This window comes from Chironomus tepperi, unplaced genomic scaffold (assembly GCF_022539635.2).
Source record: "Chironomus tepperi strain 1889 unplaced genomic scaffold, CSIRO-AGI_Ctep_v1 contig_421, whole genome shotgun sequence".
NCBI classification, from domain to species: domain Eukaryota; kingdom Metazoa; phylum Arthropoda; class Insecta; order Diptera; family Chironomidae; genus Chironomus; species Chironomus tepperi.
In genome coordinates this window covers 374897-395819 of record NW_027226543.1, presented here as the reverse complement: position 1 = coordinate 395819, position 20923 = coordinate 374897, and the positions used below count along the sequence as shown (strand labels likewise).

At 32.6% G+C, this 20923-nt stretch overlaps 1 protein-coding gene across 6 annotated transcripts in view; it reads right to left on the bottom strand.

Moving 5' to 3' along the window:
- The window catches only part of LOC139097387 (putative mediator of RNA polymerase II transcription subunit 26), a 37923-nt gene extending 17784 nt beyond the window's left edge, over window positions 1-20139 (bottom strand). For 4 of the 6 annotated variants that reach the window (XM_070649201.1, XM_070649202.1, XM_070649203.1 and 1 more), the window contains exon 1: window positions 8943-9753. In XM_070649201.1, coding sequence (XP_070505302.1) covers window positions 8943-9130 — 188 coding nt within the window. In that variant the 5' untranslated portion in view covers window positions 9131-9753. Of the gene's footprint in view, window positions 1-8942; window positions 9754-19734 lie in introns of those variants that run through there. The other 2 variants (XM_070649204.1, XM_070649207.1) reach the window with 2 other exon arrangements.
- Between the last annotated feature and the right edge of the window lie 784 nt (window positions 20140-20923).

Below are 20923 nucleotides of genomic sequence, written 5' to 3'. Positions count from 1 at the left end.
TATTTTTATTTTAAAGTCTTCTCTCCTATCCCACAGATGCAGTATTGAGTTACGAAAATAGACATTTTTTTTTGTGGCACAGATTCACTTTTAATCTCTTGTACTGTTCATAAAACTGTTTTAATCGCCATAAACATTTGCATACTTTTGGTTATCTTAGGCGCCTTCATTTATGTACTTTGCGAAATTATCAGTATAGGCTGACTTTTTTTGGTAAACATTTCGGACTCTAACAATAAACATTCAGATCATGTTCTGGTCTGGTTTTATATGAAATGTCTGGTCGGTCGATTAAAATAAAATAATTTAATTAAATTTTTTGCCATGCATTGTACAAAAACCTTAAGGTCAAAAACTTTGCAATGCTTCAGATATTTAGAAATGAAAATGATTTTGGCAACAAGAAGATCTTTGAATTATTCGGCATGCGGTCGATATTTTTGAAGAGAAATAAAAAGAATAGACACAAAACTTGAATGTGCCCACGTCAAAAAAAAAGAATGTTTTGATTTTTTTTTCTCTCTTTTTTAAATTAAATAAAATAAAAATATTGGCCCAAGAAACAGAATGTATTGCGAAATGCGTTAAGATATACGTCAAGTGTGGTGTCTTCTTGCACGATAAAAAAGAACAAGAAGTTTGCGCGTTCATTGTAGACATAAAATTATTTCCTCTTTCCAAGTTTATTTTATTATTTTATATATCACTTGCTTTAATTTCTATCTTAAAGTTTACGATGAATATTTAATGGCATTAAAAATATTTTTGTCGTATCCTCTTAGATCTATTAAAAATAGTGTTTATGCAGAGTAATCTCTCGAGCGACGCAAATGAAAATAACTTCGCTACGGAGCTTTAAAGGCTCCACAAATTGGCTATGAACAACAAATGGAAGCTGTCTCCATTCGAAGCTTTATGGATGGAATTTGGAGACGGTCTCCATCTGGTGTTAATAAAAGATCTTTGGTACAGTCTTAAAATTCCATTATGGAGCCTTTTTCATTTGTAGAATATCAATCAATTTGTAGTAAGTTTGTCAGAAAGGTATCAAGAACTTCTGTATTCGAGTGCTTGAAAATGATTTAAACTCACTTTTGTAAAGACATTGCCTTGGCTTCACTCTTCGATAGACACCACTCATTAACTGCAGAGGATCATCAATTCGAAATGATCTCAACATGTGAAACAGTCTTCGAATAGTCGACCTAATATCAAGTTATAAATCTAATTTTTTATTGCCAGAGAACTCGTCAATGCTGGCACAGATGTAAAAGACGCTCTGGAGCTATAAAATCTCGAGCTCAGATTAGTGATGAAAGCAGGTTAACTTAACTTGTGCATAGAGAATCAGTACAAACTAGGTAACAAAAGTCAGCAACAGAGTCAGATGGAAAGCATTTTGTTATAACAGCAAAGCTCCACATTGGAGCATGATTACAGTAAGGAATCACTGACTACAGTGATCTTGACATTTGAACTTGTCATGGTATGCCAAGCTTATTCTTAGACATAGTGTTGACTAGTGGCAGCCTGTTCCACTTAGTGATAGATCGCATAAGAAAAATTCTGTAAAACTTCAAACTCAAGAATCTTTTCCATATGTAGAATGTTGAAATATTATAGATATGACAAGCTATGACAACGATGACGTTGTCTTTGAAGAAAGAACTAAAAATTTATTTCAAGAAATTGAAATGAACAAATGTCATGTCATTAATAATAATTTATTTAAAGCTAAGGGCAATGATCTTAGAAATTTTACAAAAATTTCATATCCTATAATTAACTTCAAAGTACCGCAAAAATCGTGTAAAATTCAGTTGCAACAAATTAATCAAAAAGTAATCAGTTTCCGCACGAGTATGACCTTGGGACTCACAAAATGTGGTCTTCTTTTCGTTTTTTGACTCTCAAAACATTGAAAAAAAGTTTTTTTATATCTCAAATGCGAATGTGATGACAAAAAGTAAAGAAAATAGCTTTTCATTATCATTTTAGAGGAAAAAAAATCTTCTTTTTATTTCGTCACAAAGTCTGTAGATACTTTGTTGCTGTTGTGATCCCTCTCAGCAAAATATAGAGACAAGTAGATATAAATGATCGGATGTTGTTGATCTTACAACAGTTTTGTATAAATAGAAATCTAATAACAATGCTAAAGGATTATGGGGAAATTTCACCACATCGAGCATGTGTAAAGGCAATGAAAAACGAGAGAAATGGATACCGGATTGTCAATGAAACTATAAAATTAATTTTATTATCTAGAGCAGTGGTGCACAACCTGTGTGCCGCGGCACACTATTGTCACAAGCTCGAAAATGCTCTGAACCGTATGTCGTGTGCGATTTCAGTCATCGAGGTGTGCCGCGACACACAGGTTGCCCACCACTGACTCTAGAGTCAAACAAACCATTCTGATTTATTATCTATTAGTTTTCCTTCTTATTTTCATGAACAGCTTTGATGATGAATTTCTAATTCAAGCATTTTAGTGCTCCCAATTTACCCTGTCTTACGCCTTTAATGATTAACATGCGTCGTAAACTTTTTTATGTTTATGACATTAAAATATAGTGTAATATTCATAATATCCGTCAACATCTGAAGGTAAAGAAAGATTAAAAGACTCTTTTTTCCTGATCTGTATTTTCCAAAATAGAAAAGTTTTTAATAGGAAAAATGAGAGCAAATATTATTAATGGCAAACATGTTTATTTTGAGTTTTATGGAGGAAGGTTGCATGGATTTATAGTTTTTAATACTATTCTCAATTTTCTCATAGGAGTTGTTTGTAAATGACGTCATGTGGCAAATTTAGATGTTTTTTTTTCAAGTGCCTGCAATGACTAGGTTCTAAGGATACTGTTGCTACGTCGCCGTGGTGACCGGTCAGGCCAGTCAGGCCTCCTATCTCTTCTAGATTTCAATTTTAATCCATTTTGTGAATGAATTTTTACAAAGCCTCAGACACCGCTTTGCCCTTAAAAACTATCCAAAATCCGGCAATAGACTGACGTGACTCTGAACCCATGCCGTAGTCATGTCAGTCTAATGCCGAATTTCGGATCGATTAACCAACTTATGCTATTAAGAAGACGTCATTGCTCATAAAGCCCTTTAAAAATGCTATTCAGCATCACCAACTGTACATTAATATGAAAATTACATAAGTAAGAAAGCAATCCTAAACATACTGTTAATCCCGGAAACACAACAAAATCAGAATGAATTCATAACAGAAAATATAAAAATTTACAGTAAAAATTCATTTAATATCGTCCAAGTGAAACATGAAAAACAATTAACACGACATGTTTTACATCATGTCATGCAAAGCTCTCCAATTTAATAAATCTTAAGTCAGAATTGCAATTGCAATCATTTGATAATTTACGTGAGCACCGTTACATGCAGGAATTGGATTTAAGGCTTATTTTCGGTTTAAAAAAAACAGGATTTTTGTTAATGCTGAGCATGGTTTTGGGGGTCTTTCATAAATGACGTTCAACACTTAAAAGTGGATGTTTTGAAATATTTTAAAATTTGCTTGTCAAGCACCTGGTGTAGAACATGGCGGCACACTACTGTGTCGAGGTACACAGGTTGCCCTTCACTGGTATAGAGTCATGCCGGCCTTGTGCCGGATTTTGCTTAATTTTAACACGATGTGCTTTCAGGGTATCAAATATTAAAAATTCTAAAATTGAGGATAAATTAGCGTCGTTCATGAACACCTCCCATGAAAACACCCGATCAAGGCTTACGATAGCTTTAAGTACAATATCTAAATTATCCCAAAAGCGCTTTAAAAATGTCAATTTTTGTGATATTTTATAGCCATAATTAAATGCAAGCAATTAACAAGAAAGTGCTGAAATATGCGCTTTTATATAGTTCAATGTTAAAGACATAAACTCGAAATTAATGTTTATTATTGTAAAGTGCGTGAAGTACGAAAATTGTCAATATTATATGTACTTTTTTTTATTTAACGTGCTTCACAACACAACATGATTTTATTTTCATTCCTTTTCGGTTTAATGCTCTTTTTTTAAAGACTCTTGTTGATCATGTAGTCGCAAATTCCCGTTTACTTTCCCGAGCGACACAGGTGAAGAAGACTTCGTCGGAGCTTTTTAAGCTCCGAAAAAGCTCTTTTATCAATACCAGGTGGAAGCAACTTCCGTTTGGCGTTCATATGGCTGTCAAATTTAGGTTGCATCCATTTGGTGAGGTTGGCTAGTTTAGCAGATCCTTTAAAGTCATAGCGGAGCATTCTTCAATTCTGTCGCTCGGGTTTAAAAATTTCGATGCCTTTTTTTATTTAATAAAGAAAAAAACAACATCCAGTTCAAGTTAACATATAATATTTCTGTATCTGACGTAATCTGACTTTATTTTAAGGCAGAATAGAATCTCATATGTCTGCGAATTTGTTCACAACGGGAATCGCATTAACGTGAATTTAAATTTGACGGTAAGAAATTAGAAATTAGCATAAAATGAACGATTAATAGCCGTACATGGTGAGTCCTCGAGTAATTGAATAATTGGTAATAAATAATATTAAGCATGTTGCTCTGACTTATGACGCCACATGTGAGTGAGTGATTAGTCATCAATTATAAAAATAATTTTTTTTGTTACTGGAGAGTCGATTGCGCTACGTGTATATGATTTATATTAAATATGAATCAACAATCTTCCCACTCGAAGCTTATTTGCTTAGTTCATCAATATTTTGTATTCTATCATGTCATACTTAATATCATGACAAGATTGAAAATGGAAAATATTTTATAATTTCACATTTATTTTATTTTTTGGTAATAATAAGCATGTGCAAACACAGAGTCAAAAAAAAAAATTCCTCCTTCACTTCTTTTTAGTGCTTTTCTTTAAACAGAAAAAAAGTAAAGTCTGTAATTTGGCAGAATCTTAATTTATGTTCCGCTTATTTCATTATTTATAAGAGAAAAAGGCAATGGAAATATTTATTGAACTTTCGGGGTCTTGTATAACTAATAAAAAGCAGAAGTTAAAGCAGTGCTATGCAAACTGTGTGCTGCGGCACACTAGTGTGATGCAGAATCTTTTGGAAGCCCCATGAACCCATGAACTACATGCCGTGTTCAATTTCTGTCTCTTCCTCTGCCTATCTCCATCTTTTCAGTGGCTTACCACCAAGATGTGCCATGTCACAAAAAAGTTTGCCCAACACTGACTTAATGATTATCAGAACAAAATTTGGATGACCACAGTTGATTTTCGAGGAAATTATTGTTCCTGATAAGAATTCAAAATGTGAATCAGAGGAAATTGTCGAGTATTGAGTGAGTTGTTATTGATAATTTTGGAGTCAATTATGAATCACTTTCAGTTCGCACTTAAGATAGTCAAGTCAATCATTTTTTTATTGTTTGGGAACTGACGATATTCTTATCAATTTATTTCTTTTGTTTAATAGACAATGCTTGGAAATGATTGGAGAGTATTACAGTGGAAGCACTACTGGCATTGTCAGAGTCAATGTTAATGCTTGGACAGAAATAAAAGCTTATTACATTGCTCTAGGTTGGAATCTGCAAGGAAGATGACGTTATGATGCTTCACAAGCTACATGGATCAGAACAGTGATGAAAGAATGTAAGCTGAACCTGCAGTCAGAGAATTTGTACAAACCAGTAATAGAGTCAGACTAGGAATAGAGTCAGATGGAAGGCTTTTTGTAGAAACTAAGGCTCCACATCGGAGCATGATCCAGTAAGTAAGTAAGTAAGGTGACAGAGCCAGCAACAGAGTCAGATGGACAGCATTTTGTAGTAAACTAAGTTCCACATAGGAGTATCATTACAGGAAGTAAGTAAATATGTCTAGCACTAGGTTTGTTTACTTCAGACTTTAAGTCGACATCAAAACAAATATTTAGCTTCCTTCATGCAATTTATCATAGAGGCAAAGATTAATTTGATTTACAACCCACTTTTCTTTGAAAGTTTTGTCATTGGTTAATGTACGCGGCAGATAAAGATTGAGTAAAGCTAGTGAGCATCAAAATCACAGTCATTCAGCTTAATATGCCCAGCCCTCTTTTAATAAACACTAAATTTCCTTAAGATTTTGAAACTTTTTGAGATTAGTTCTAGAATTTACAATTAATCAATTCCTGTAGAAGACCGAGCTATGGGAACAGTTAAATTCGTGGGGTTAATAATACAACATGCTTGGTGGCAACTTGGTGGGCTTTTGTTCTTGTAGAAATTTAATTAACCAAGCTCTAAACAATCATTCGTAATACATTAATGTCATCTTCTTCATGGACATCAAATGTGATTGAAATATAAATTAAGGAAGAGATGTGGGAATGAAAAAAATTTAAATTTGATGAAAGACATGAAAATTTTCCTAGAAAATTTAAGCAAAAAGTTTTCTCGACAAGCATTACCAAGTTCATTGACATTAATTCGGTCAAAATGATGAATCAGATTAATTTTGCAAAAAGACAGAAAAAAACAAAGCAAAAAATTTATTTTTGAATTTTTCTTTTGCATGAATAAATCACAAGTGGCCATACAAAGCACATCTCTCGAGGTTAAAATAAAGCGCAAAAAAAAATTGTACATATGGATCATACAAAGATTCTTCCTTGTTCTTTTTATTTTGTCTTGCTTATTTCAACTACGTGCAATGAACTTAATACTCTTTTTTAGTTTACAGATAAATTCGAGGTTTGCTAAATTATTTTTTCTATTAATTTTTATGATAATGATTATTATTGTTTATAATCTCAGGCACGTCTGTCTGGAAGCATTTAAAGTAAATTATAATCTTTTGGTTGAAATCTTAACCATATGATGCTTAGCTTCCGGTTAAAAATTTGAGAATCATGTTTATCTCAGAGATCGACTCAAATTTCATATGGAGTCGAGTTAAGTTGGGGTTTTGTGAGGTCAATTCTCTAATTTTCAAGGTTTATGACAGAAAATGTCTTAATTTTCATAGGATTTTCAATAAAAGAATTCAAAAAATGCAAGCTACGTCTCACAAGGGCTGCTTTCTTCGGTACAGCTTGAACACCACAATATATTCCCTAGGGCATTGCTATATCCCCATGTTAATGGCAAGACGTGAAATTTCCAGGGCGACACCTGATTTAGACCCATTTTAAGAATGAAAAATCCTGGTTGGCCACGTCGTGCCACTCTCGCAACTAAGGTACCCTAACAAGCAAATAGCATGATTTCATGAGACAGAAACACCACTCTGGTGCCTAAAAACGTTCTTTGTCTGTTAGGGGTATGGTCTGTTGTGACTACATCACTCAAACAGAGCATAGGCGCAGTATGATAAAGTGATACACTTTTATCGCACAATTAAAGTGCCAGACAAGTCGGCCTCTGATGTGAGTGATTCAAATTATGAATAAACTTCTACATTCTACATCATTTTTAATGAGAACGATTTACTCATCATAATCATTATTCTAAAAAGTTGCAATACTGAGAATGATGTATGAGAAAAAAAAACAGTTCATACTTTAATTTTTTTGCGAACAATATTCTCAATATTTTTTACAGTTAATGCTATTACTCTTAGAAATGATCTTAATTATAAACTGGGGTAATCTGCAATTTAAGATTTGCTTCTATGAAATTCTATGCCTTCTGTTGCTCCCGAATAGCACAAGATGGTTAAGCGATCTATGAGAAAATCTGGCAACAGGCTGGCGTGACTGTGGATTGGTGCCCGATTAATATGAATCTGACAATGGGGCGGATTTTGAGCCCGAATAGCACTAATCGGTAAGTTGATCAAAAATCATACCCCAGGTCAGCCTGACTCTGATTTAGTGCAGAATTCTGTTTACTCTTCGACACCAAGTCAGGGTGGTACTTTCTTGGTGCCAGAGTTGGGATCGATTAGTCGACTTGTGCTGTTAGCTTAGTTAAAATTGGGTAGCTTAGTTAAAAATCTCAATCAAGCATATTCAGCAAGTTTTAGACACAATCATCAAAATATTTAAGATTGTGATTTTTTACGATTTCTCTACAATATTTTTTAAATCAAAAATCATAAAAATTGCAATTTTTACGACAGTGCCTGACCCTTGATTTCCAGCCTCAATAACATTCTGGTCAGCACTATCGTATGTAGGCTCACAACATTTTTTAAACAAATAACATAAAAAAAGGTTCAACGTCAATTTAAATGCACACATGAATATAAATGAGGAAGTGAATATGGAAAGTTCATAAGAAAGAGGACTTAATATTTCTTAAGAAATTTTTTAATCAAAAAAGAAACCTTTTATCTCGTTTTGAAAAGACTTTAATTACGTAATTCTCGCTCTTTTTCACTCGTATTTAATTGAAATTTTTTTGGGATTTTTTTTCTGCTGGATCTCATTCACAGTTATCAGTTTTAAGTGTCTTCACATTATATTTTATAATATTGTATAGCTTGTGATATAACCGTAAGAATAATAATCAGGTAAATGCATTCTCATTTTATAAAAATTTTGTGATTAAAATTTATGTCTTGCTATAATCCGTCCAATCGTAATTATGCAATTTATGCTCGTACCGTTAATTAAATGCTCAAAAGTGCATAGTCTCTCTCTCATCGTATACGATACAAGCCAAAAGCATGCACATTCGAGAATTCGAGTATGGATGAATAAAAAGCGCAATTTTGCATGCATATACCATAAAAATTTACTTTTATGGATCATGTTACAGCCGCAATTTGTGAAGCTATTGCAAAAGAGAACCTTGAAATTGTAAAAAAATGTGCATATGAGAATTTTTTTTATGAATTAAAGGGAATATGACTAATGAAGTCACAATGTCTCGACATTTGATGGCCGTGTTAATAACTTCCCGATGCGGCTACTTTTTGCGTGAAAAAGACTGATTTATTCTTAATGGCAATAAACTTACTCGTTAACGATGAGGCTCGTATTAAATCCACGATCTTCCCGTACCATATAAGCTGGTAATTGCTTAATCATTTCATTAGCTTGATTATTCTTTGATACAAGCATTTCCCTATATTTTGCATAAACAGCACGCCTCATTCTAGGGTCCATCTGAGACGGATGAGGTGGCTTTTGTAGTGTCGTTGCCATAATCGCGTCTATTTTAATCTTTAACTTTTTTTATTTCTTTGTTGTTTATGAGTCAATGGGAATTAATGACTTTTTTTTGCCTTTGTAAAATTTATCGATTTTCGAACGTAATAAATCACGAATGTGAGATAAAGCACGATCGAATGTCGTAATCACCCTTTATGTCTATTTTTAAAAGTACACAAAATAACGAGTGGCACCACACCAATTGTAGATATGGACTGGATTTAGTTTAACTTAAATTGTCAAACTTAACGAGCCCTAAACTTCTAGTTTCCACAAAAAATTCATTCACTGGTTCTTGTTATGTTTTTATACAGCAATAAAAATTCATTTGACAAGGAATTAATTCACTTTATGTCCATTTAACAACTTTATTGGCACATTATAGACATATGAAGTTGGTGTAGTTATGAGTCACACAATTTATTGTATTTTGTGGTGTATTTCCAAATAATAGATTTAATTCAGCACTAATTGAATCATCAATATATTTAGAGTATCCATTATGATTATATTAATTTAAAATTACAGTCACAGAATACGATCCGCAATGACTTAATATTAAATAATACTTTTCTGTATCTTATTTTTTAAAGCGTCTGATTCCGATGCCGGCTTGCGAATAACTAAAGTTTATACACTCCACAGTCAAGTCGCGCAAAAATAAAGGAGAAAAAAAAATGAAGAATAATTAAAAGTAAAGAGAACTCCAACAACAAAGATTGTACGGCAGCGGCTATAAGCGAAAATGAAAATAAACATATATTCACACACATATTCGGGTAATTCCGTACACATAAAGAATACAAATCACATTCGAGTGTCAGGCAAGGCAGTCAGCCGTTTCGATTAGTGAACTATCACTTTCGATTTTCTTTCATTTCTCTCGCAGCAGCAGCAGCAGTTAGTTAGTTGTTGTAGTAGTTGAGCATATTAATACATTCTCTATGCTGTTTTGACGAATTTTCCTGCTCTGACAATTTTTTTCTTCTCTTACAGATACTGTGGCTGCCACAAGTTATTGCGGAAAGCGACGAGATGAATAAATAGAACAAAAAAATTAATTTCCTCTCTTTTGTGATCGTTTCTTTTTTTAACTGTTGGAGCGTAGTACGTAGGTGGATTAATAGAATAGTGCTTTGCATCAATATGGACATATGGTCATGAAATTTATTCTTTATGAAAATACACACACTTTTCCGCATTTTATTAGCTTCAGTATTATTTTTAATGTCAAACAGATGGGCTTTTGGGTGATCATTTTGTCCTCATTTGGTGGCCTAGCAAGACAATCAAATATTTATTTGCTTTAGTAAATCTGCAGGCTGTAATAAAATTGAATTCTAATTTTGTTGGGTTTTATTATATTACCGAGGAGCATAATGTGTTCGCTAGGGCACTATACGCTGCCGGGTCAACGGTTAGACGCAAAGATGTTGTAAAGACACGTAACGACTGATTTCGAGTCATTTTTATGGCGAAAGATTCGGCCACTGCGTTGTGCTGTTCGGGATTCAATTTTATGAATTCTACGAATATAAATGATCGTTAAAAGTATTGATTGATGATTACCCGAAAATTATTGGGAATGCTTAAAAATACAAATTATTTTGAAAATGGATCAGATGATCCCAAGCAGCACAAATGAAGAAGGTCCACAAAATAGCTTTTAAAGCTTTTAATTTTTTTAGTTATTTGTTTGCAGAAAAATGTGTTGAGTAAATTTGATGTGAAATAATTCAAAAATAGTAATTTGGAAGCTAAGTTTATTATAAATAACAGAACGGAAGCTTATTTATGCTTTATGAGTTGCACGTTTTCCAAGTGTACGTGTATTAATATTGTAATTGTATATCATTTTTTAGTTAATAAAATTTAATCTATAGTTAATTAATAGAATTAAGTGTTTTTTATTTCATCATATTTCTTCATTTGTGTAATCTTTATGATGCAGTACTTCCGCACAATAATTCTGGCTCCGCTCCTAATTCTAGCCTTTCAATGCGTCATATAGCTTTGTTGTGATTTTTTCTGAAAAATTAAGCTTTCCTATTTTGTTTTAGTCACACAATTAAATTAATTGCTTTACTTAAGGAAAGTAAAACAAAATCTTATCAAAATCCCAATTAAGTTTAATAGAATTTACTTTACCATAAACAGTACAAACCCAGCTTAAAAATTCAAAGTGATAAATTGATGGTCATTAATGAGACTTTCATAAACAGTAGTATTCCCGAGCTGCACAATGCGGTGAACTGCATTTTTTTTATTTTAAATTGAACTCAATCTCAACAATGCCGTCAGAGCAATTTCACGTCTTACCGTTAATACGGTATATGACGCTAACTTAGCGATCTCCTTATACTGCTCGGAAGTGCTAACGAGTCAAAACAAAGTGTTTCGAATTCAAATCCATTTGCTTTAATTGAACTTTACATTCAACTTTTATATTTCTTTAATTTGAAATGCATTTATTTTATTGCTGTCGATTTATGGATAAAATTCATTATTATTTTATTTTATTATGCAAGTAAAATTTGCGAAAAATCATTCAATAATTTGCAATCATTAAGCCTCTATTTTAATGAAGTAGTTGAAAGGTATTAATACTTATACTTTATATGATTGGAAATATTATTGATTCACGTGCCAAGGGCTACTTGCATAAGGGTATTGCTGAGATTTTTGGAGCCTATCTGATTGGAACTTTACTAATAATTGCTCTCATCTACTGAGCTGAAGGAGTTGCTATGGAGCGTGATATAAAGCTCAATAAAGTATGTGGACCAAACTGAAAAATCCACACTATCTCTCGAGCGACACAAATGAAGCAGGCTCCGTCACGGATAGCTGAAGTTTTTATAACTGCCAAAGGGCAGCAATTGGATTGCACATTTAGACGGTTTCCATTTGGTGTTAATAAAAGCTTTTAAGCAGAGCCTTTTGAGCTAAGTGACTGACTCTTCTTCATTTGTGTCACTCAGGCCTCTTCCCTAAATATTGCCATACAATCAGAGAATGTGTTAACTGCTAAACCTAATCAGTAATTGACAGACAAAAGCCAATGATAGAGATCTTTAGGATACGTCTCAGGAAGGTCATGAATCGCAATTAACCAGTACAACAAGGAAAGTAAGTAAGTAAGTACCTAAAAGAATGCGAATCTTGATTAACTTGTTAAAAACAATTATTATTGACAGCAAGTGCCGAGACAGAAAAATGCATGTCATTTTGAATAGCTTGAAATAATAGGAAACGTGATTATGAAGGAAAAAAAAAGTAATAATTCCACAATTAATGTTCGATGATTAAAATTTCTCTATTTCGTACATGATTTATCATATCTTATCTCTATCATCAAAATATTTGCAGGTGTGTTTGCACAACCTTTCTTCTTCTTTTATGCTTCATTCACATTTCACCGAGTCACTTGAGACGTTATAACGTGTCAAAGATTGCGGAAAGCATGAATTAAGAAATGGAAAATATATAGAGATAAAATAATAAAAAAAACGCACTGTCTGTAATTACTTTCTCTCAATCACCATATAAATTTATTACAAAATGCCATTCATTTTTCATTTTGTCATGGAAGTTGAAGATTTTTATATTTTTTTTTTGTTTTGTTTTGTGCTACAAGCACTTCGTGTTTATGTGTACGGTATATAATATGAAAAATTATAAAATGCACATTAAGAGCGATATTAATTTGCAGAAATGAAGAAAGGAAATAAAGAAAAGTTTATGTGCCGTTTGTTAAATGTAGCCATTATTTTCTTTTTTTCATTTCTTTAATTAATTTTGAATGCAGTCTAAAGTAAAGTGCAGTTTTAAATAGTCTTGACCATCTCTTTTGCCTTGGTCACATGCTGACTCCGTCGTCCTCCAAATCTATTTTGTCCTAATTTATTTTGGTACTATTGCTTTCATTTGGTATCATACTGTTTCGCAGCAGTTGTTTATCGTGTATTTAATCAAAGGAAATGATTTTATATGGCTGATTACCATCCGAACAGCACAAAGTGTTAGCTACGGCACCGCTAAGTCGCTGTTTTAACTGAATGACTCGAAGTATCTCTGAAGACTCCGTGACGACTAAGTGAACAACTTGACATAATTTCTAGTTAATAACAAGCCCTATCAGACAAAGAGCATGCTCTCGAGAGCTAGCTCAACTCAAATATTATACTGGATGAGCATCCTCGTGTGACTTGCACTCAGCTTGCTCTGCTTTTAAGAGCACACTCTTTACTTGCAAGGGTTGACAACAGGTCGAATAATGACATATTTTACTGAATAATTCCAAAGAAAATGTCAATAGTCGACCGAAGGTCTGGCTACTAACTAGACATCATGTCATGTCGTCCATTCGACATGACTAATTTCGACCCATTTACAGCGAAAAGTGCGGTTCATCACAATGAGTCGCTCGGGTTAGTGATAATTTTCCCTTTCACTGCTCATTTCATAGACAATTTTTTATGGTCATTCATGTACAAACTAAAACTTATTCTCAAATGAATAAAATGATGTATGGATGCAACATTTATGCAATGACACAACAAATTATGGAATGGATTTGTATTAATTACAATCAAGCTGTACAGAAGTTGCATTACAACTTATCAGATTTTATTTCGCATGCTGATTTAATTTATATGAATTAATCATGCTATATACGGTCTGTAGTCTGACATCATACGACCATGATTTTTTCTAGTACTTTCCTCTTCCTTAATGCGATCTGTGATCACCATTTTATAATCTAATCATCACCGATGAACTTGAAAATTTATTTTCTTTCCTTTGATATTTTCTTCTTGGTACGATGTGCCGAAAAAAAGATCCTATAAATATCTCGCAACAATAATATTGTCCTCACTATAATTTTACTTTCGTTGACAGCGCTGTGATATGTTTTGACAGCATCAACCTTATACAAACAATTAAGTCATCAATTGAAATCGTAAAAATGAAATTATGAAAGGTCTTGAGATGATGAAAGGCTGTTAAGCGAGGCAGTTAATCAAATAAATCATTCGCTCTTATGTGATGACATTGGAGACACAGGCGCGAGTCACGAAAATAGATTGTAAAATCCCCTCACATGTGCTTAAAACATAATTGGCTTAGATTTTCCCCAATTTTATTTTACGTCAATTTCTATTTAGCTTTTGAAGGTCACTGTCTAAAAAAATTGAGGATTTGACTTTCTGTCTATGGATTTAATTGAAAAATCTATTAGTTTTGGCAGATATTTTGACTTCTTACTTGTCACGCTAGGTTGACTTGACTTGATTTGAAACATATCGAAGTCATTGATCGAACAATTCTGAAATCAAATTGGCTGTCGAATAGCACATGTCGATAGTCTAATGCAGTGATGGGCAACCTGTGTGCCATGATTCTTATACCGTGTGAGGCTTCTGAATAGGCTTATAACCAAGAAAGTGCACTGGTCTATTGAAAATCCGGGATGAGTCCGACATGACCATGAAAGAGTCACGATGCTCTAATGATCCGGCATTAAATCGAATCCGGTATCAAGTCAGAGTCTCGTCACCGCATAGTCACCCCGGCCTTGTGCTGGATTTTTGATTGATTAACCGTTTCATGCTCTTCGGGATTTCCACTTCTTTTAATCAAATAAGTGTGAAAAATATTGCTTTTCACTTACGCATATAGGAAGTATAAAGCAAGCAAGCAGAAAAAAATTTCCACTTTTCATTTTCGTCATTGACGAGACGAAGATAGATATAAAGTCTAAAATAATGGACATTATGGTTGGCAAAAGTGAAATTATAGCTGTCCATAAAATTCGTTTATGGGAGATTTTCCTAACTTTTTTTCTCTTTTTATTTCATCACATTTTTATTTGTGTAAAAATAAAGCTAAACGCTTGGCAAATATAAAATAAAGAAAATTCTGAATGACGAAAGCATGTGCGATATGTTTTATTTTAGATAGGTCCCGAGACAAGATAAAGATCAGTTGACATAAATTTTGAAAAATTCAATTTTTTTGTACGCATTTTATAAATTACTGTATTAATTTTAGACAAAAGTCATGCGAGAAATTGCGTCACAGTTTATTGTTTTCTGAGATTATCTGCGAATTTCCCAACCTCATTAAGTCATTTCTTCTCTTTAGATTTTGCAATACAAACGATATCGTAACCGATCATTATAACGCGTGTATGCTTGTGTGAAAATATTGAAGAGCAACGCGCAGTGTTTAAGCAATTGTGTACGAAATTGGATCGTTGCCAATAAAATTCAATGATGAAGGAAACAAAAAAATGAAAAAAAAAGAAACAAAAAAATCTTTTTTGTGTTTTATAGATGTGGAACTGCCATCCAAATTTTCCCGATTGTTTTTAACATAAATTTAAAGCGCTTGTGAGTGCGATGGGACTGAGTGAGATGGAGATAAGGAAAGAAATTTTTTATTTTGCAAGGCATGAAACTGTACGACGGGTGAAAAATTATGTAAAATTCACAAGCGACTGCTTCCTTATTTTTCACAATTTTCTTCTTGCACTGCAATTGTTGAATATTTTTTTTGGGGTTTGTTTTCATGAAATCAGGTTTAAGGCATATCAATATTTTATGGAAATTAAAAGCTAAAGGAAGAAGAAGCAACAGTTTGTTATTTTTTTATTCATCGGAAAATTTTTATGGTGTTTTCACTTGAGAAATTTGTGTCTATTACTCAGCTTAAATATTTTACCGGTTAGTGGGTTGAGTTTGTGTAAATATCCAGAAATATCGGTCAAGTGGCAATCTGCAGCCTAATTATTTTAGGATTTTTTAAATGCTCTGAAAATCCGGATTAGTTTAAGGTGATTTTTATTGCTTTTGTGGAATTTGGGACAGTTTGATAGTTTCGGGCAGCTACAATTTTGATACGGAATCCACATTTAGTCCATGTTTTTTACAATGCGTTGCAGTTAAGCTTTCTCGATGCTGGGACCGGGATCGGGAAATCCCGAAAATCTTCCGAGATCGGGATTTCGGGTAAGCAAAGTTGCAGTAGGAGAAGGGGATACTAAAAACGCTATTTTTGGAGCTACTTATTTTACAGACAAGCCACCAATAGAGTCAGTTTTAGGTCTTATCTGAGAATCATCATAGATCACAATTGATCTGTACGACCAGCTAGGTAATTAAGAATCTGGATTTTATTACAATTTGAATCAATATTTTGAATATAGGAGAACATAACCTCAATTTTGTAGCCTAGATTGATTTCTTTATATTCAATCACAAACTTTAAATTTTCCTCAATTTCCCTTCATAACTAATTCATACTCAATAGTGCTTATATTGCCATGAGTATAAATAATCTAAAGGACATCCCGAAAGTTGTAAATAAAAGAAAATTTTATTTCACGTGATTGGCTTGTGGACTTGAAACTAACAAAATCAAACGCACAATCAATTCTATTTTGACTAGTTTGCTTATCCTAATGGATTTAACAAGTTCCCACGCAGCAATAAAATATAAATTCATCGTTTTCCGTGACCATCACTATTGTGTGGGTTTTTTTTTCTTCTGAGAAAGAGAAACTTCCAATTTTCTCGATGATGTCATCGTTTGCATAGTGCTGATGGGAAATTTTGTCCTATTTATAAATTTTTGATGGAAAATGATTTGAAAATTCATAAAATAGACTAAAATGTATGAGCACCTGTACATTGTAGGAGTGGATTTAATAATAAAATGATTGATGGTCATTATGTAGTTCCGGATTAATATTGAGTGACAATTTTATGAGACTTTTAAGTTTTAATTTGATTTTAATATGGATGAAGAATCTTTGATATAGGAAAGGTTACAAAGTTCATGTTCTGATGAGTAGATGTCCTTGATTTTAAAGGAAAACTTCAGTTTCACTAACAATCAAAGATCAAGCTTTCATGAGCTTGCTCTACTTAAATATGCTAGTTGAGCCTGTTCGTGATCGTGCCCTAAAGAGCATGCTCTAAGGTTAGGCCAATAATTGCAGTTCTGCAGATGTTGAAATTCACTAAACTAATGCAACCGTTCAAAGAATTCATGGACGGAAGCTGTTGACAGAGACAGTATTGTATTTGGAATTGGAATAGGCTAGCGATAAGACCAGTTTCACAATTGTTCTATACGGTCAGCGAAGTAAGTAAGTACTGCCACATTGCACCATAAAAATCACTTTTCATCACAATATTTTGAGTAACAAGATTTCTCATTGAGCTTCATGAAAATTTTTTACAGCTCATCATATTTTTTTCACAGAAATTTAATGAACTAATTGAAGAAGTTAGTCATGCAGTTTAAATTCCGCAGCTTAAATTGTTTTTGTTCACATTAGCAGCCTGTCTCTAATCTAGATAATTTCACCAAAATAACAAAAGTTTTTTAAATACAAAAATAAGAAATTTCACAAGAAAGTCACATAAATTTAGAGAGGAACTTGGTCTGCATGTTGATCCTCAAATTTATTTGAGTATGTTTAATATCAAGGTTGCAAGTTCAGTTCTCGTTAATATTAATAGACATGAATATGGGACGTCGTTTAAAAATAAAATCAAACATATCAAAAGACAGATATGAAGACAGATAGTATGAAGACATACACGAAATAAAAGGAAGGAAGACTGAATTGAAAACATCACCTATCACAACAAATAAATTCACAAAATAAAAATTGACTTGCATTTGTACAGATTTACGTAGGCGTTAATTTTATGATGCTGCTTGTAGACAGAATAGCAACAGTGTATCTGTTGGAAATTCTTATAATTATTTATTTCCCCATGTGAATCTTTTTGGTCAATTTCTTCTTTCTTATAACATGCGCATCATCTACATTTTTAATTTCTGACATACTCATTAATTCACGACGAGAGAAGCTTCATATATTTATTTTTTTAATATTAGTTGTCTCCTCCTCTCACAAGAGACAGCATATAATATGCGTAGGCATTTAAACTAGATTGATACAAATATCTCGTGTTGTGAGTTATCATCATCCGCATGTTGATACATTATTGCGCGCATCTACATTCTAGATTTAAAGGTTTTCAAACAAATCAACATCATCAAGGTGCACTACTAAAGATAGATTGATGTGATTCATACCTCATGAGAGATGCAATCAAAATGTAAATTGAAAATGCATCTGAGAAGTAAACACGAGAGGGAAAAGACCTTGGCATTAAAGACAAACATCGCATGTCGAAAATGATTTTTCTTCATTCCTACTTAAAATAATTTTCTTCTCATTTTCATTTACGTTTTTTTTTTTTTTAATTTATTCTTGTTTCGGAGATGCAGGAACAGTTGCTTTCGCAGAATATATTCAGCGTGATTGAGAATTCAGACATACTATAGAAAAGGAATTCCGAAAGGAATGATTACCAAATTTGGTCAAAATGTAATTGAATTTATAGGATTTTTATAGGTTTTTGATGAATGTGGCAAGGCTATTTGAAGTTTGGGTGGGAATCATGCATTAAATAGCAAATTCAAGAATGGCGGAGTTAACAATTTTTCCTCAATTTCTCATCTTCAAAACTGTATTGTCTAGAACAGTAGACCAGGCAGTAGACTAAATTTCATATTTACGGTATTTTAATATTACTGATATAATGGACAGTAGTACATGGAATCTTATATGGAATACTTAACAGACAAAAAGTATAGCTTTATGTTATAGTAATACCACTAAGGTACCTAAAATCGTTCTCTTTGTATCATTCTCTTAGCTTTTATATTATGTACAGACTCAAACATCACAACGTTTTCGCCATTTTTCCTGCGAAAAATGTGGTTTGCCGAAACGTGCTGCTCAGGAGAGTTCGAAGTTGACTCGATTTTTTCATGGAAAAATTGAGTCACGTCGACTAGACTTAGTATTAAATTACAGTCTACTTCGAAAACTAAGATAAGCCATTTTAGAAAATCACCCCAAAAATACTCTCAAATTTTAATATTTTTTCCAAATTTATTTGGCATTTCCTGCAACGAACTACATATAACCCAATTACTGTTGTAGTTATTTAAAGCTTTTTTAAAAGAAAAATCGGTTTTCTATTGAGATTTGCATTCAAATGGACGCAATATTATAGTTGTCGGCAATACAAATGAAGAAGCCTCCACCATGCACCACTAAATTGCTTTTATGACACTAAACGGAAACCGCATCCATGAGCCATTCAAATGGCAGCCATACGGCATTCAAAAGAGCTTTAGAGGCTTTATAATGATCCCTTCTTCATTTCTGTCATTTGGATATTCCGGCTTAAACTGACCCAAGATGCGTTGATCCGGATATACTAAGCAAAAAATAATATATATGCCAACTGAATGGATTTGGTCGTGCACGTAGGAATTTTTTTCCTACTGAACAATTTTCTATTTTAAGCAAACGTCTGCTGAATGAAAGGAGAAAAAGAGATGTTTATTTCGCATGAAATTTTCCCCCATTCACATGAACGATCATCGATGCGATGTTGGAAGTAGATTTTTTCACATAAATTATCAGAAAACAATTATCATGGATATTAAAAAAGCTCTTGAAATTGTGAAATTTTTAAATGATCACTTCTATATCAATTTACCTTGATGGATTCATTTTTGCTCTCACTTTTTTTTCTTTCTTTCTTCTTCTTGTTTTTCCTTTTGCCTTTTTAAAAATAGAAACTTTTTCTTATTCGAACAAAATACAAAAAAAAATTAAATTTTTCACTTCTGCTCAGCAAGAAAATTTTTCTACACAAAATTTTCTCTAATAAAAATTTTCTTTTATATAATTTTTGTTCTATTTTTTAACGAATTATTAAAGTTAATTCGTACTAATTTTTATATCCACTATTTTTTATATTTTAATTAAATTTTTTTAACAATTTTTGAGAGACTTTTCCTCTCAGCTACAAAAAATTTTATTTTTCTCCTTTTTAAAAATTCACTTTAATTAATTTAATTAAATTATCTTTTTTCAGAATGCTGATATTTCGCGTTCAACAGTCACTCCAACACTAAATTTCCCGAATAGAAAAACTTTTTCACATGAAATTAATTTTCATGAAAAAAAAATCTCAAATTTTCATTTACAGCTTTGGTTGTATTTGCGAAAATATAAAAAAGATCGGCAGTATAGCCGAATGGATGTGTGTAAAAATAAAACATGATCATCCTTTACGTCGATCATTACTTCTTACTTACTATTTGCGTTTGCTTTCATTTCAACATGTGGACAGTGATAAAAGTATTGATAAGTATTCGGTTTAAAAAATCTTTTATATGCTCACGAGAAGCCTAGCTTCTCTTGTTGTTGTTCCTGAAGTCAAATCAACAAGTTGTCGTTGTCAAGGTGTGCGATGTCTCACTTGCGCTTATTACAGATGCTCCGTGAATAATTATTCTTTTTTTTTTCTACTCGGTTTTCCGCTCACTTCCTTTGACTTCGTATCGTAAATGATTTTTTGTGCATTAAGTTCATTCATTTGAATTTCATTGAATGACGTTTAATGGGGTCAAAGAAATTATCAAATCTAAGACTATTAAAACTTCCGTACTTTATTATTCAATTTGGCAATCTTAAATTTTTAAGGACATGACGACAGTTTTGAAACTCTAAAGTGAATTAAATTGAGGGTCGTTGACTTTTAATGAGGTTTAAAATTAAAAGAAGTGCATGAATATTTTGTCATGAGAAAAGAAGCATGTCTTAAAATTAGTTTTTTTTGGCGTAATGTGGAAAGAAAATAAATCTTAGGATCATGACAAATCACATAAATATGATTTTTA